This window comes from Staurois parvus, unplaced genomic scaffold (genome assembly GCF_062004578.1).
Source record: "Staurois parvus isolate SC_StPar_1 unplaced genomic scaffold, SC_StPar_1.0 ptg002140l, whole genome shotgun sequence".
NCBI lineage: Eukaryota > Metazoa > Chordata > Amphibia > Anura > Ranidae > Staurois > Staurois parvus.
This window is the reverse complement of record NW_028319936.1, coordinates 5,313,626-5,331,351: the sequence shown is the minus strand read 5'-3', so window position 1 is coordinate 5,331,351 and position 17,726 is coordinate 5,313,626. Positions and strand designations below refer to the sequence as shown.

At 41.7% G+C, this 17,726-nt stretch overlaps 1 protein-coding gene across 1 annotated transcript in view; it reads right to left on the bottom strand.

The window, feature by feature from the left end:
• Nucleotides 1–7,721, bottom strand: part of EFHC2 (EF-hand domain containing 2) — a 125,392-nt gene extending 117,671 nt beyond the window's left edge. Inside the window, exon 1 of the mRNA XM_089665182.1 lies at nucleotides 7,624–7,721. Coding sequence (XP_089521308.1) covers nucleotides 7,624–7,665 — 42 coding nt within the window. The 5' untranslated portion in view covers nucleotides 7,666–7,721. The remainder of the gene's footprint in view (nucleotides 1–7,623) is intronic.
• Between the last annotated feature and the right edge of the window lie 10,005 nt (nucleotides 7,722–17,726).

Genomic DNA, 17,726 nt, shown 5'->3' with positions numbered 1-17,726 from the left:
TGCCCAAAACTGAACTCTATATTCCAGATGAGGTCTTACTAATGATTTGTACAGGAGTAAAATGATCTCTCTCTCTGGAGTCTATACCTCTTTTAATACAAGAGAGGATTTTGCTCACTTTAGAAACCGCAGCTTGGCATTGCATGCCATTATTAAGCTTGTCATCTACTAGAACCCCAGATCCTTCTCCACCATTGATTCCCCCAGTTGTACCCCCCTAGTATGTATGATGCATGCATATTCTTAGCCTCCAAGTGCATAACCTTACATTTATCAACATTAAACCTCATTTACCACATAGCTGCCCAATTACACAGTGCAATGAGGTTGGCTTGTAAATTGGAGACATCCTGTAAGGACGTTATTCCATTGCACAGTTTGGTGTCATCTGCAAAGACTGAAATGGGATTTTTAATCTCAGACCCTATATCATTTATAAATGTATTAAAAAGTAAGGGTCCCAACACTGAACCCTGGGGTACACCACTGACAACCCTAGACCACTGAGAGTATGAATCATTAACCACTACTCTTTGAATACGATCTTTTAGCAGCTCTCAGCCTTGGAAGATTAGCTCTCTTGAAATTGAGCGTTTATATTTTTCCCGTATGTGCTTGCTGTTTACAGCTAACAATAAATGATATAATGTTATGGTCACTTCTACCCAGATGTTCTTTTATATGGACATTCGTACTAAGCTCTGCATGGTTTTAGATTACCAGGTCCAGCAGAGCATCATTCCTAATAGGGGCCTCTATGAACTGTACCATAAAATTGTCCTGTAGTAGGTTTAAACATTTTTGCCCTTTAACTGCTCCTGCAGTACCATTACTCCAGTCAATTTCCGGGTAGTTAAAATACCCCTTTATTATCCCCCATAACATAAGAGCAGTAATAGTTCTTGACATGCCTTGATGCTGCAGTATATATATACTTCCACCACTGCTGCATAAGAGGGGAAGGTTGGAGAAGGGGGGGGGGTAAAAACACAGCTCAGCCATGCTTTTTTTTTGCCTTCCTCTGGATCAACTGTGGGTATAGGATTATAACTTTTTTTTTTTAATGGTCGAACTGGATGGTCTTTTGTCTTTTTCAGCCAGACTAACTATGTGACTATGTAACTAGCTGTACTATCTCGAAATCAGGGACAGTTGGGAGGTATGTGTTCAGGCGTTAAAGTATAACTAAAGGTAAAAAAATTTCTTTTAGTTTTAGCTAGTGTCCAGAGGGATTAGATCACCTGCCAAGTTTTTATTGCTGTTTTTGTCCCCATTAAGGAGATTCACTCTCTCTATTTGTCCAGTTTACCATTATCAGTGAAAGTGAAAGTAAAAGAAAATCCCAAATTGTGGTTTGTCCAAGAACAGGAGTAGAGGGAAAATCTACCAATCTGGACACTAGTTCTGGTAACATTGCTGAAAACAATGGACTCCCTCACTTTGCAGGGATTTCCTCTCACTTCCTTTTTTGGCTATGAGACAGGAAGTGAAGGGAAATCTCCCCAATGGGATACATACTGCAAAAACAAACCTTACAGGGGTTATAACCCTCCCTTAGTCTATACAAACTTTAAGGTTTGTTTTAGCTTCAGTCAATAAGGGGTTAAAAGGGTCATTGGAATAAAACCTGCAGTGCTTGTGATGTAAAAAATTGTATGAACATGTAGTGTGGAATTACTGTTCACATAACAAATAAAACATTCAATCAAAGAGTGCCTTGAATGTGAAGAATAGAAAAGGAAGGGTTAACACAGCACAGAGCATGTGATATCACCAAGTAACACATATTCTACATCACAACTTATTTTGAATGACACCCCAAAGCATTATAGCAACACGCCTACAATGAACCTGCATTGCAGTGCACCACAATGTACAGTAACATCCTTCTATGCATTGTGGTGTGCTGCATTGCCAAAAAATGGCACAAGTCCAATTGTAGGTTCCTTTCAGTGCATTCAAATTAATATGCTGCTTAACCTCTTAATGCCGACAGTAAATATGCGGTCTCTCGGCAGCTGGGCATTTACACTGTAAACAAACATGTGCTGAGAGCGTGCGCAATTCGTGCTCCCAGCACATGTGTCAGTGTCCCACAGAAAGATCCCAATCTTTCCTTGAGATCGGGACCATTCCAATCATGTGACTGCCATGACAACAAATCACGGCGGTCACATGACCCTAACCCCCCCCCCCCTCTCCTGGAGTCAGAAACCCATAAAAGGACCAGGAGGCGCCGGCGTGAAGGGGTGAACACAACCTGTGTAAATGCATGACATAATGCACTTTAACGAGTATGTGTTAACATGCTAGGTGTGAACGGGGCCACAGTGAGGATCACAGAGAAAGGATTCACAGAGACAATAGTGTGAAAGCACACCCACAAGCAGGATACACTCTACTACATATATGCCACCGGCAGTGTACATTGTAATACATATTCGCCTCAAGCAGTGTACACTCTATTACATATATGTCACAGGCAGTGTACATTGTACTACATATACGCCATAAGCAGTGTACACTCTACTACATATATGCCACAGGCAGTGTACATTGTACTACATATACTCCTCAAGCAGTGTACACTCTACTACATATACGCCACAGGCAGTGTACACTGTACTACATATACGCAACAAGCAGTGTACATTGTAATACATATACGCCTCAAGCAGTGTACACTCTACTACATATACGCTGCAAGCAGTGTACACTCTACTACATATATGCTGCAAGCAGTGTACACTCTACTACATATATGCTGCAAGCAGTGTACACTCTACTACATATATGCTGCAAGCAGTGTACATTGTAATACATATACGCCTCAAGCAGTGTACACTCTACTACATATATGCTGCAAGCAGTGTACATTGTAATACATATACGCCTCAAGCAGTGTACACTCTACTACATATATGCTGCAAGCAGTGTACACTCTACTACATATATGCTGCAAGCAGTGTACACTCTACTACATATATGCTGCAAGCAGTGTACATTGTAATACATATACGCCTCAAGCAGTGTACACTCTACTACATATATGCCACAAGCAGTGTACATTGTAATACATATACGCCACAAGCAGTGTACACTGTACTATAAATACGCCACAAGCCGTGTACACTGTACTACATATACGCCACAAGCCGTGTACACTGTACTCCACATATGCCAAGTGCAAATTGTAGCAGCAGTTCCTGCTGTGGCTCTCAGCTGGTAGGTGCGACTGCTGGCCCAGTCCACTGTACCGACAGGTCGCCAGTGGCCCCACCTATTCGCTGCTCTCTGCACAGCAAACAATTACCTATGGTGACACGCTGTCACCATGGGTAATCACTGGCTGTGCAGAGAGACACAAATAGCTGTGGCTGCCGGCAACCTGTCATTATAGTGAACTGGGCCAGCGGCCACTGCCCACTGAGAACCACAGCAGGAATCTCTGATTCCTGCCACTACTTTTCACACTGGCCCTAATTGCTGGTGAGAATGTAGCCTAAGCCATGGTTCACACCAAATGAGGCATTGAAAATCGCACTACTTCAGCTTAAGTAGCATGATTTCAAAGCCATCAGTTAGTGCGATTTCATGTGTGGTTTGACGACATCTGTGAGACTTCATGCATCTGTGATGCCAATGCAAGGTGCACATGAAATCACCCAAAATAGTGCAACCTTTTTCAAAATTGGTGCAAAATCAGAGTCGTACTGATTTGAACGGTTCCATGGGCATAAATAGGGTGCATGACAAATAGCAATGGTGTCAACTGGGCTAAATCCGGTTCGCATATATGAGAATTGGATGCATTTTAAACCACATCCAATTTGAAAGACATGTGAACCAAAAGACTTTCTATGGAGCCGGTTCACATATATGCGGGCCGGCCGCAGGGCGATTTCAAAAAGAGTCAGTACGATTTTCAGCCTGGATTAGGTGCGATTTCCAATGCCATACACTTTTCTATTTCAATGGTCTTTATTAAATTTTTTAAACAGTATAAACAGAGGCAATAAAACACGCCCACGCAGGGGCTATCAATTGCACAGATAAACAAAATGCAAAATAAAAAAAAAAAGGAAAAACAATGCTCTAATGCCAACAGGGCAAAAGGTACGCCCACGCAGGGGCTATCAGTGGCACATAAGGTACAAAACAGTAATGTAACTGATTATAACAATTAAATGCAGCTGTCCAGTCACACCAAAAACAGAGAGAGAGAGAGAAAAGAAAAGAGAGAAAGAAAAAAAGAAAAAAAAAAAAAAGGGGCGGGGGGCAAAGAGCAGGGATTCAAGAGCGCCAATACCGAACGCCATTACATCCCCAGACTAGCCGGGGGGAGTGAGGGAAGGGCATATTGCAACCACGGCTCCCATATTTTCAAAAATTTACGTTGGGAGTCGTTGCGGATACTCGACATCTGTTCGTTGAGCATCATAGTGGTCATACGATCCCGCACCCCCTGAAGAGGGACAAACGGACTCTTCCAGGCCTGAGCAATTGTCCTAGTGGCGGATAAAAACAGATAGGAAGCCAACTTCTGCTGGTGAGCTAAGAGGCCCGGTATGGGGCAATGAAGCAAGGCATACCGAGCATCCCGGCGTATGGAGAGATGGAACAAGGTGAAAAGGAGGCCAAATACACGAGACCAAAAACGAAACAGTCTCGGGCATGACCACCAGATATGTAATACATCACCACGATGACCACAACCCCGAAAACATTGATCACTACAGGCAGGGTTAGCCCGGGACAGCCAAGCCGGAACCCAGTACCAACGAAACAATACCTTATAGGCTGCCTCCAGTGTGGTCGTATTAAATGAGCATTTAGCTATGAGTGACCAGGCCTTATTCCAGTCCTCCGGATCCACAGCCACTCCCAGGTCGCGCTCCCACTGAACAACATATGAAAGAGAAGTATGCGACGAGCGTCTGTTCAGAGCTGCATAAAGAAGGGATATAAGGCCCGGAGCGCCCGGACGCAGTTGGCAGAGCTGTTCAAAGGCAGATTTCTGGTACGGGAAGTACCCCGCAGCGAGAGCAGCCAGTGTCGCAATTGAAGATATCGAAAAAATTCCGCCGGGGGGATATTCCGGGATTCCCGAAGAGAGTCCCAGGTGGGAAAGGACCGAAAAATCAAAAAGTGTTGCACCTGCGAAAAACCATTAGTCACCCACCAAGAAAACGCCCCTGGGTGATCCAAACCCGGCGGGAAAAGAGGGTTGTTAATAATTGGGAGCAAAGGCAGAAAAGGTGACATCAGACCACCAGAGTAACGCACCGAGTCCCAAACTTGTAGGCCATGAAGTAACATCGGACTCAGTGCCATAGGGCGCAGGGCAGGGGGAAGCCATAAAAGCGTCGACAGTGCAATAGGGGCACAATTAGGTAGTTCCAACAGGACCCAGAGGGGGACGTCGGAAGAGGCGTGCAACATAGACAGCGGGGCAATCTGGCTCGCTTGATAATACTTAGTCACATTAGGCACCCCAAGACCACCCTGAAGTCTATGGGCAAAAAGCGTACTTTTGGATACTCTGGGGTGCTTATCGGCCCAGATAAAACGCATTAACTTCGCCTGAAGCAACCGAAGAAAATGAGGGGGAACCCGCACCGGGAGTGTGCGAAAATAATACAACAATTTCGGCAAGATGGTCATTTTCACCGAATTAACCCGTCCTATCCAAGACAGGTGCGGAAATTGCCAAGAATGCATAAGAGAGGATAGAGAGCTAAGCAATGGATAGTAATTCGCAGCAAACAAGGAGTCATAAGTGGGGGTCAAGCGAATGCCTAAGTATTCAAGAGAAGAGGAAGCCCATTTGTAAGGGAAGTGGGATTGTAGGCGCGAAACCAAATCTGAAGCCAAAGTAATATTGAGGGCGACAGTCTTATCCAAGTTGATACGGAGACCCGAAATCAAGGAGAAGCGCTCAAGAACCTGTTGCAAATTAGGAAGCGTCGTCAGGGGGTTAGTAAGAGTCAGGAGGGCATCATCCGCAAAAAGGTTCAGTTTGAATTCCTGTCCCGCGTAAGGAACCCCCGATACATTGCAATCGGTCCGAAGCGCCAAAGCCAACGGCTCAAGCGCCAGGACAAAGAGCGCTGGGGACAGGGGGCAACCCTGTCTCGTCCCTCGCCCAATAGGAAAGGGATCTGAAAAATACCCAGCGTATTTGACGGAGGCCGAAGGAGAAGAATACAAGGCCTGAATCCAAGAAAGAATAGAATCCCCAAAACCCCAACGAGACAGCACAAACCGCAGATATTCCCAGGATAGAGAATCAAAGGCTTTATATATGTCTAAAGACAGTAAGAATCCCGGGATTTTCCGCTGTTGCAGAAAATGTATCAGATGGACCACCTTACGAACGTTATCACCCGCCTGCCTCCCGGGGACGAACCCTACCTGGTCCCTGTGGACCAGGCTACGCAAATATTTATTAATGCGGAAACTAAGGATCTTGCCCAATATCTTCAGGTCTTCATTAAGAAGAGAAATAGGCCGGAAGGCTTGCGGTTCCTGTACATCATCAGTCGTCTTAGGAATCATGGCGATATGCGCTCTAAGCGCATCTGGGGAGGGCGAGGAGCCCTGTCGTAACGCATTAAAATACTCAGCCAAAAAGGGCGCCAACAAGGCTGAGAATTTCTTATAATAAAGACCGGAAAAGCCGTCGGGACCTGGGGCCGCGGTGGACCGTAAAGATTTGATAGCTTGGAGCACTTCTGGTACAGTGACACCGGCGTTGAGTGCCACCTGTGCTGCCTCGGATAACAATGCCATACACTTTTAATAACTCACACCTGAATTACACCTGAATTGCTGAATGAAATTGCGCTGCAAACTGGCCCTGAGCATATGTGAACCCAGGTTGTAGGTGGTGGCTCCAGAGCTGTCATCTTGATCCTTGCTTCACTATCTACTGAGCCACTGGCCTGGTGCCAGCGTGGAGGACAGCTGTTCATACATTTCAGGCTTTACTTCACGCTTGTTACAGGTCAGAGAAGCCAGAATGATGACAGTGGGTCTGCATTTAGACATACATATAAATGTACTCTAAGTGCCCATTCACACCATGTGCAGCAGAACTACGTTGGGTGGCTATTCCAGCGCACTTCCACTGCAAGACAAGGCAAAATCCCTTCTCCCCTACATGGCCAGGTCACACCACTGTGTTGCTGTGGTGACTACTGAAAAAAAAAGTATGCAGTGTAACGCAATCCACTGCCTCTCACTGACCTGAGGCCAATAGACCTTAATGAAATGTTCTGTGTGACATTACAATAAATCTGTTAAACAAAAATGAAACAGTGCACTGAAATTGGCGCATCAGCACTGCTTTCATCCTAAGCAAGTTCTAACGCAGCTGCTAGGGTGAACCATCCCTAACTGGCACTATAACATTTTTAGATGCTATATTGGGAAAGAAAACAGTAAAATATTAAAAAAAAAAAAAAAGCAACAGTACTAGTTCAGGGTCACTTTAGTTATCCAGCAGTTTTGTTAAAATATCACCCATTGATTTCTATTGAGAAAAGAGGTAACAAGTTCTATTGGTTATACTTTATAAACTGGATGTACATGTAAAGAACAATATAATCAGATAATACGTACATTTCTATTAAATGAGTTCCCAGGCAGGAGAGGTAGAGCCATGTTGATTCCTCTTTGGCTGTCATATACACTGAAACACTGAGAAGGGAACCATGGAAACAGCTTTGTTTACTGACTGTCACTAGGTAACTCTTCAGCTGACAGGGAAACCTTTTTTTTTTTTACACTGCAGCTTTATTTCAAAGGAACAGTTCTGTCATTCAAGTCTGAACAATAGCTCTGGAGGCTTTTGTCATTTGTGCCTGCTTTTGTCTAACGCAGTGTTTCTCAAACTTTCACAATCTCGGGGCACCCTTTAAAATTCTGTACAATCTTGGGGCACCCTTTAAAATTCTGTATAATCTTGAGGAACCCTTTAAAATTCTTTACAATCTTGAGGAACCCTTTAAAATTCTGTATAATCTTGAGGAACCCTTTAAAATTCTTTACAATCTTGAGGCACCCTTTAAAATTCTGTATAATCTTGAGGAACCCTTTCAAATTCTGCACAATCTTGAGGCACCCTTTAAAATTCTATACAATCTTGAGGCACCCTTTAAAATTCTATACAATCTTGAGGCACCCTTTAAAATTCTATACAATCTTGAGGCACCCTTTAAAATTCTGTACAATCTTGAGGCACCCTTTAAAATTCTGTATAATCTTGAGGAACCCTTTAAAATTCTGTACAATTTTGAGGAACCCTTTAAAATTCTTTATAATCTTGAGGCACCCTTTAAATTCTGCACAATCTAGAGGAACTCTTTAAAATCCTTCACAATTTTGAGGAACCTTTTAAACTCTTTCACAATCTCGAGAAACCTTTTAAAATCTTTCACAATCTCGAGGAACCCTTTACAATTCTGCACAATCTGGAGGAACCCTTTAAAATTCTGTACAATTTTTAGGCACCCTTCAAAATTCTTTACAATCTTGAGGCACCCATTACAAAATGTAAAAAAACTAAACACCCAATGTTAGAGGTGATTTATTTTTTCAAAGCAAACACACTTTTGCACACTGGTACTGACTAGTATGCCATTGTTTCTCTTCTTCCCCAGTTTCTCTCACTCGCTCACATGCTATTGTGCCCCCAGTCCTCATGGAGAGGGGCAGGGAAGGGGCAGGCTGCCCGATGTCCTTCTTATCAACTGATGACTTCATTGGTTGTTTTGTCGCTGGCCACTAGAAAGTTGTAATGATGTACAATGAAAACTGTGGTTTATGTGTAACTAAAAGGCAGGCTTCATCCTCCCGCTGGCTTGTATAAAATTTTTAGGCATTTTTTTCAAGGCACCCCTGAAGAAACCTGAAGGCACCCTGGTTGAGAAAGGCTGGTCTAAGGTAGGCCATACATTAAAAACAACTTGCTGACCAGTCACTGTGTCTATCTCACTGGACTCCAAGTGCTTGTACTGGGATGATGCCTGCAGCTGCAGGCATCATCCCGGTACCAATTTTTAGAGCCAAAAAAAAAATGAAAAAGCCTCTGTCCCCACATGCAGGTGTGCAAAGGAAAACGCATGCGCTAAAAATTGAAAATGCCTCAGTCTCCATATGTTGGCGTGCAGAGAAAAACGCATGCGCTGGTCCCACATGAATGCAGCGGCCATCCCACATCACAAACATTGTATCATGGGCAGTAATTCTAGTACTGGACCTTCTCTGTAAATCTAAACTGGTAACCTGTAAAGGCTTTCAAAAAGCCGCCTATGGATAGTAAAATTTACTTTGTTTGTCGCGGGTGTGCACAATTTTAAAGCATGACATGCTTGATATCTATTTACTCGGCATAATATCATTCTTTTCAAATTTGACATAGAAATTGGGTTATGTATTGTGTTTTTATCCATTAAAATTTAAAAAAGTGTATTTTTTCATATAAAATTGCAATTCAAAAACAGCTGTGCAAGCGCCATGTGACATGACAAATTGTAAAACCCACCAATTTATTCTCATCTTTATAATATTTGGGGGTAATTCTAAGTAGATTATAAGTACTTTTCTAGCAAAAATATTGTTACATGTTAACAAAAAGTACCCTGGTCCTTAAGGGCACTTTCACACTGATCCGTAGCAATTTTATTGTGATTTTATCACAATTGCGGTGTGTTTATCACAGGACATGTGACTAATAAAAACATCAAAAACACAACACAGGTGTGTTTTTTATGCGTTTTCAATGCATTTCATTGGGGCAGTGTGGTTTAGGTGCGTGTTGTTTACCTGACCAAAAATGGGGCAAGCAGGATGTTTTTCTTGCACTTTTTTATTTATGCAAAAGCGCTTCAAAAACGCTTCAGTGTGGATGGAAGCAGCCTTAGTGGCAAAGCAATTTTCTTTCCTCCAAAAACAGGTGAAAGAAAAGAAAATTGCTTGATTCCCCCATAAACACAGCCAGTGTTGATGGGGGTAATCTCTTACCCTGCACCAGGGGCGGACTGACCATTTGGAAACTCGGGCACTGCCCGGGGGCCCAGGGTCAGTAGGGGGCCCCATAAGATGCCCCTGGTACCTTTTTCATAGGTTTTTTTGTTTGGGCAAGAACACAGGGGCCCCATGATCCCCTATTGCCCGGGGGCCCCATGAGTTGTCAGTCCGCCCCTGCCCTGCACTATTGTATTCTGATAGTAGGAGATTTCCCTAGAATTCTATGAACACTGTTAATGCCACTGGCTGTGATCACACAAAAAAACCTGACAGAATCCTTGTACTGAAGTCAGTTAATAGTTCAGCTTCAGTACAACCAGCCTGCCCATAGATGGATCAAAATTTTGATCTGTCTATGGTGGGCTTAAAGCAGCCCATACATTAGTTTGCTTTTTTTCCCATTCAACCATGGAGTTGAACAAAAAAAAAAATTGATTCCCCCATACGCACACTCCATGTGGATAGGGTAATCCTCCCCACTGAGCTATTATAGTCTGACAGCAGGGAAACTTCCCCACCATCAGAATACACTGATAGAGCAGAAGTTTTCCAACAGGAGGGTTGTACAGAAGATGATCAGTAGATTGAGTTCTGTACAACCACCCTGCTCATACATGGATCGACATTTAGCCAGTTCATCCTGCCAAATTTCAATTTATGTATAGCCAGCATTATGCTGGCCATACACTGGTATATTTTTGTATGAATGTTAGTACAAAAAAATATCATCAGTACATTCAAAAATGTCATTAGAAAATTCAATGAATCAATGGAATTTACAGAATATAGATTCAAATTCTCTTCGAAATTCAATCAAGAAAAATTTTCCATTCTGCTATTTAGAATTTGCTATTTAGATCAATTTGTCCAAGCTAACAATTCATAAAATGAAAGAAAATTTTCCGGCAAACTGTTTGGCAAGCACAAATTATAACTACGTTTTGGTTAGAGTAGAAGGCAATTAGAACAACTTTCATGTTTTTATTGCTGTGTTCCCATTAGGGAGATTCACCCTCTCTAGTTGCACTTTTACCATTATCACTGAAAATGAAAGTAAAAGAAAATCCCCAATTTCGGGTTGTTCGCAGAACAGGAATAGAAGGGAAATCTTTCAATGGAGACACTAGTTCTGGTGACCCTGTTGACAACCAAGGATTGCCTCACTTTGGAGGGATTTTCTCTCACTTCCTGTATTGGTTGTGGGACAGGAAGTGAAGGGAAATCTCCCCAGTGGGACACTCCCCAGATGGTAGTTATAACCCTCCCTTACCTTTTCAAAATGAAAAAAGAGATTTGCCTATAGTTCTACTTTACCTTTTACACTACAAACATAATAAAACCATCTTGATGTAGAACTGTAAGTAAAGAAAAAATGAGAACAGGCCGTAGTTTTAATGCAGAATTGACAAGCTATGACATGCGTTAAAACTTCTTCCCTGCCCATCTGCACCGAGATGAATGAACTTCTGCGCATGCGCAGGAGTTACATCACCTTGACCCGGCCAATGAAAACAGGCAAAGATTGGTACTGGAAGCAGACTGACCAAAGATGTCAGCAGCTGGTAATGGGGCTCCGAGTCCCCACATCGCTGGAATGGAGGTGAGTATAGTTCCACAAGTGGCTGAGCTGTGTTTTTACTGACCCCTTTAAGCTGCAAATGCAGCCAGATGGTGTTGTATACTTGCTGAGGCTGCATTGCTTTGCTTTATACCCCCCATCACATTCAGTGGGCAGTTTCACCCAGTGAACATGACCATTCAAGTGAATGGGGCTGTCGCAACTGCCCTGCAAGCATGTGGTGCAGGTTTTAGGGGTTGAAATAGGCAGTTAGGAAGCAATATATTTCTGATCGGTGGCCACTGCCAACCAACCGCAGCTGTCAACCCCAGCAGCAGGAATCAGTAGATTCCAGCCGCTGGGATTCGCAGCGTAGCAAAATGCCTGGGCAAATGGTGCCTTAGGACATGATGGGCAGGCTAGTATTTAGCTTGTTTGGTATCATAGTTATAATGAAAGAATTTCTTATATTGCAACCAAACCCCTATGTAGAAAAGCTAAATTAAATTAGAAAAACAGTTTAAACAGGAAAAAATTAAAAATATACTTACCTCGAACAGCAGCTTCTGGCTGCTGCATCTAGGTGCTGATTTTACTCATCTTGTCGGCCAGGGGCCAGGGTGGCATTTGCCTTCTGGGTCAATATTAATACAATATGCTGGGTTGGTGGCCCTGAGTGGTGATACTTCACTATCCAGTCATCGATCATTGAGCACCACAGTTAGTGACACGTCAGGCGTTATATGGTGTAATAAAATGTTCCCATCTACACTGAATCTTTCTGCCAGGAGCTGACAGGTAAATGATGCTATTTTTTGTGCATTTATTGGCACATAGCATTTAGAGGCATATGCATGTAAACTCATTCTGTTGCTTAGAATTTTCATTTATTCAAGTTACTAGAATGAAATTACACATACTGTATACACATGCATTTACACACCTCAAATGTGTGGATGGGGGAATCATCTTCTTTTAACCAATTCTTTTAACTGGCTACACATGGCTTAGTGTTTTTTTGTTAGGCTTGCTGGCTGAACAAAAAAAAAACTGAACCATGTGTAGCCAGTTTAAAGAATTGGTCCCAGGATAGAGCCATGGGGCCTGGGGCACTCCAGTAGAAAATTTGCCATGAATCACCACCCCACCCTGTTGTGCTCCATCCACCCAACCTTTATCCAGGTGCAAACATATGCCAAAAGAACTATTTTTATATTAAACATTGTGAAATATGGATAAATCACGTCCACAGTTCTTCCTCTATCCAAATTTCAGCTTGCCGCCTCAAAGAATGGTAAAAGGCTGGTCTGGCAAGAATGGTCTTTCATAAATCCATGTTGGCTACTACTAATACTATTTTCATTAGCAAATTCTTAGATATAGTCCCTTATCATTCCTTCCAATAGTTTGCACACTGTTGATGTTAGGCTGACTAGTCTGTAGTTTCCAGGTATACAGTATATCTCAGCCCTTTTATTTAATATTGGTATCATGTTTGCTTTTCGCAATCAACTGGTACCATTCCAGTCAGCAAAGTGTCCTTAAAAATTAGGAATAATGTGCTCGCTATACATTGCTAACTTCCTTGAGAATTCTCAGGTGTAAGCCAGCTGGCCCTAGTGATGTATTCACAATAAATCTTTCCAGTTAATTTTCAACACTGGATTCTGTCAGCCACAAGGGTAGATTCAATATGTTATTAACATTACTATCTCATTTATTATACCCCTCCTTTTTTGTAAAAGAAGAATGTATTTAATACAGTTGCCTTCTCCCTGTCACCTGTGACCAACTTCCCCAGTAATCTTTTATGGGGCCAATATTTTCTGACCTCACATAGTTGTAATTAATATATTTGGAAAACCCTTTGGGATTTTTTTGTTCTCCTCCACAATGTGTCTCTCATAATGAAATTTAGCTGCCCCTGATCATGCCCATGCATTTCTTACTGCACTCTGTAGTTTTGGAATGCTGATGTTGACCCTTTGGCCTTATATGTGTTAAAGAATTTTTTTTTTCTTATAACTATACCTTTTTCATATTTAGCCACCCAGATTTAACTTTTGTTCTCTTATGTGTTATCCATTGGAATACTGTGTTCCTTGTTGCAAGAATTTGACCCCATTTAGTATCACGTAGCATGGAGCACATCATAGTAAAGTTGACTTTTTGAAATTCAGTGTTCTTGTCCTACCTTCATGTCTCCCTTTCCTATAATTTATGACAAACACAATTACTCCGTGATAACAATTTCCTAAGTTAGCCCTTACTTCAACATCTGCAATCAGCTCTGTGTTGTTTGCAATTACTAGATCAAATAGAGCATTATTTTTAGTTGGGGCTTCCACCATTTGCCCCTTGAAATTGTCCTGCATTACATTCAAGAAATGACGAGCCTTAGTTGAATGCATATAATAGAATAGAATAGGTAGGCGCTACATTTACAAATAAAACAAGTATAGGTGCAATAAGTGAGTTCCTGAAGACGCCGCTGGGTGAAACGTATGTCAGAACATCATAACGTCACTTCCGGGTCCAGTAATGTCCAAGCAGAGGGAGAACGAGGCTTAGAGTGTATGGTGGCCATTTTTAGAATTTTACGAGCTGGAAACACTGGTGTCGTTCTATAGGCACCTTTACATCTGAGTGCAATAGAGTATTTTTATGTAACCATTGTTTCTTACTTAAAATACTACTTAGAGAGCAATTTACTTGTTTGATTAATTTAATGGTCGGGTGCATTCCCGTGAGAAGTATATCTATAAAGCATCATATTGGAGGCAAATTGTGATCCCTTATACTTGGCCATCACTAATGAATTGCTGAAGGGGAGTAATGGAGATAACACAGAGAGAGGGTGGTCCCCTATAAGACCAGAGGTGTATTTGACCACTGTAACTGGGGTCAAAGGATCTGGTGAGTGAGCAATCCACATTATACTTCTGTGAGAACATGGTAAAGATTACAGTCACAACCTTATCTCTGCTGTGGTTTGGGACAGATATAAGAAGCTGCAAGGATTGTCACTTTATCTATGGACTTTTTCACCATTTCACATGTATATATAATTACTTGGTAAAATTGGCTTGTAGCTGTTTAGAAATGTCAGGTTTGATCCATGCTCTGGTGGGTATGCACCAAATTTGAGGCACTAAATACAGGGATTTTTGGTAATATTAATCCCTCACTTATTGCACCTATACTTGTTTTATGTAAATGTAGCGCCTAACTATTCTATGTTATAGTGAAATCTTCACTATATTAGGGGCAGCTCCACACTAATTACAATCACATTAGTATTATTTGGTGCCTAAATAAACACTTTTTATTAATTTAGTTGAATTCAGTTACATCTGCCCAGTCAATATCAGGATTGTTGAAAACTGTATTAAATCCAAAACCATAAATGTAATATATTGCAGCTTACCAATCATTTGATGTGGTGGTTGCATTAGTTTTTTTTTTGTTAAGCTTTTTTCCCTGTTTTCACCTGGTGATTTGGCCAGTAACACACCTCCTGTATTACAGGGGGTGCAGTGGACAGCAGCATTATTAGTCTGGGGGGAGGGTGATTTAAATTCCCTAACAAATTGAAGCCAAATTCCATCTAATACTTTATAAGCAGTTACAGCAAACAGTCTTCTCCTTTTGGTATAAAATTTTTACACAAATAAACAAAAGCTGAACATTGTAAGCACCAATGTGTTAAATGGTTTGCCCAATTTCTGTAAATGATACATTCTTCTGGACAGCTTGTTCTTTTGAAAAACAACAGACTTACTGGCTGGATCACCAGATGAAAATAGAAGAAAGCCTAAAAAGAAAATGAATGCAGCTATCGCATCTAAGAACTGGTAAGCTGCAATATAATAAATGTTTGCTTTTGGGTTTAATACTACTTTAATATTAGGGACCTATAGCATACACTCACATTTAATTTACCATTTACTTTGTCCCTTTGAAGCTCCAGCCACAAGGACTCCACCTCATTAGTAGCCCCAATGTCATACCTCATATCAAATCACTCTTGACATACAGACTCACCGCTCCGCCTCTTCTACTTACCCTGTTCCTTACAATACAGGGAGTACCTATGGATAGTCGCAAACCAATAATGTGAGCTGTCAAGCTAAGTTTCTGATATTCCTACAAAGCCTAAATCCTCTTCATGGTTTTTTTTTTTTCCTTTTTTGTGTAAATCCGAGAGTACAACTTTAGCACTGAACTCTAGGAATCTTAGTCTCCATTCAATGTAATGTATGCCACCTCATGGACTTATCCCTTTTATTACAGCTTACTGAGCACAGGGTGCACAGCTACACAGGTTTCCTCAGCTCTGAAAAGTAGGGGTGGGAAGCTAAGGTTACACTCTGCAGAGCTCAGTGAGAGCTGATTGAAGAGAAAAGACACCCCCCCCCCCCCTCCACACAGGAACAAAAGCTGAGGTTATCAATCTGCTGGAACTCCCTCCCTTGTCACCATTTTTCTCTTGGTGTCAGGAAAACTCATCAGAAGTGATTTGTGCTGATAGCAGAGGAACAAAGCAGCAGAGAGAAATGACACTTGTGCTCCGGACTGAGACAGGTACACAATATGGAGGGATATACTTTATTCATATTTCATGTCTAAGGTTTACAACCACTTTAAGCTCAAAGGAGGGAGGTTTGTGGTCTCATCTTTGCAGAAGGAAGGAAGGAAAAATGTCCAGCAGCAGCAAAGGGGAAACATTTTTTTTTTAATCTGTAGTGTGAGATAGAATATCTGCCTTGTAGCTGGTGGACACTACTTAGCTTACCTATATGTCTGAAAAGTTGTGAATGCAGTTTTGGATAAAGATGGGGACAGACCCTCATGTCATTCTGTAAGATGCCAACAAGTGGAGCTTAGTGCCAAGGGAATGAAAATATAGTATTAATGTGCAGGAGTTGCATCATCACTGACCATCCCCTATGGCCCTGTGAGGAAGCCACTGGGTAAAGAGGCAGCATCAGAGTAGACAGGAGAAACAACAGATGACGTGAAGGCTGTCATTGCTGGATGAAGGCAACTTAAGGGGTAAAATTGCCATAACATGCATGCATACTTGCATGTCAATTGCTCCCACAGTCCCTTCACCCTGCAAAGATAATATGCTATCCAGATAATGAGGCAAAGGCAGAAACAGGTGGCTGTCCAGGCAGACATTGCATGTTTTTGTGCATCCTGAAGAGACCTTGCCTTACCACTTTTCAATTATTAAGGCAAAACTTTACAAATGGACATTTCATCATTGAGATTTACTGCATTTGCTAATATGGACTTTAAAACGGTATTAAACCCAAAAACAACAATGTGTGATTATTGCAGCTTACCAGTCTTTAGATGTGGTGGCTGCATTAATTTTCTTTTTTGGACGTTTTTTCCTTTATTTCACCTGGTGATCAGGCCAGTAACACACTTCCTCTTTTAAGGTGTTTGCATGTTGGAGAAGTAGTAAAGCAGACACTTATGGGCAGCATTATTGTCAGTCTGGGGAAGGGTAGTGTTGGGCTTCACTAGCAGATTTAGATGGACTTGACAAATTAAAACTGAACTCTAGCTAAGAGTTTATAAGAGGTTACAGCTAACAGTTTTTTTTTTGGGGGGGGGGGGGGAATAAAGGTTTTACATAAATAAATAAAAACTGACCATTGTAAGCATCCTGCTTCTATTTGTATTTAGCTTGGTATGTTAAAGTTGAAAAATAATTGCTTTACTGGCAGGAGCACCAGGTGAAAATGAAGGTTAAGGCCTAAAAAGAAACTAATGTAGCCACCATATCAAAGAACTGATAAGCTATTTAAAACGTTTTGTTTTAGGTTTTAATAGCACTTTAAAATTTTAAACCACGTCCAACTGTTTTTAAGTTTCCCCTATGGTTTTCTTTTTCTTATACAGTTCTTCCCTCTTGAGTAGACACATAGTTATTGGTGGAGCCAGAGGATATGTCTGTACTAGCTCCAGAATCCCCTCAGGAGACAGGCACTCTCAACCCACACCTAAATGACTGGAACTTATTTGTTTAAACAATTAGTTCAGCAGAGATACAACAATGTAAAATGCTGAATGCTATTCGAATAGCAAAAAGAAAAAAACACATACTCACCTAGATGGCTGC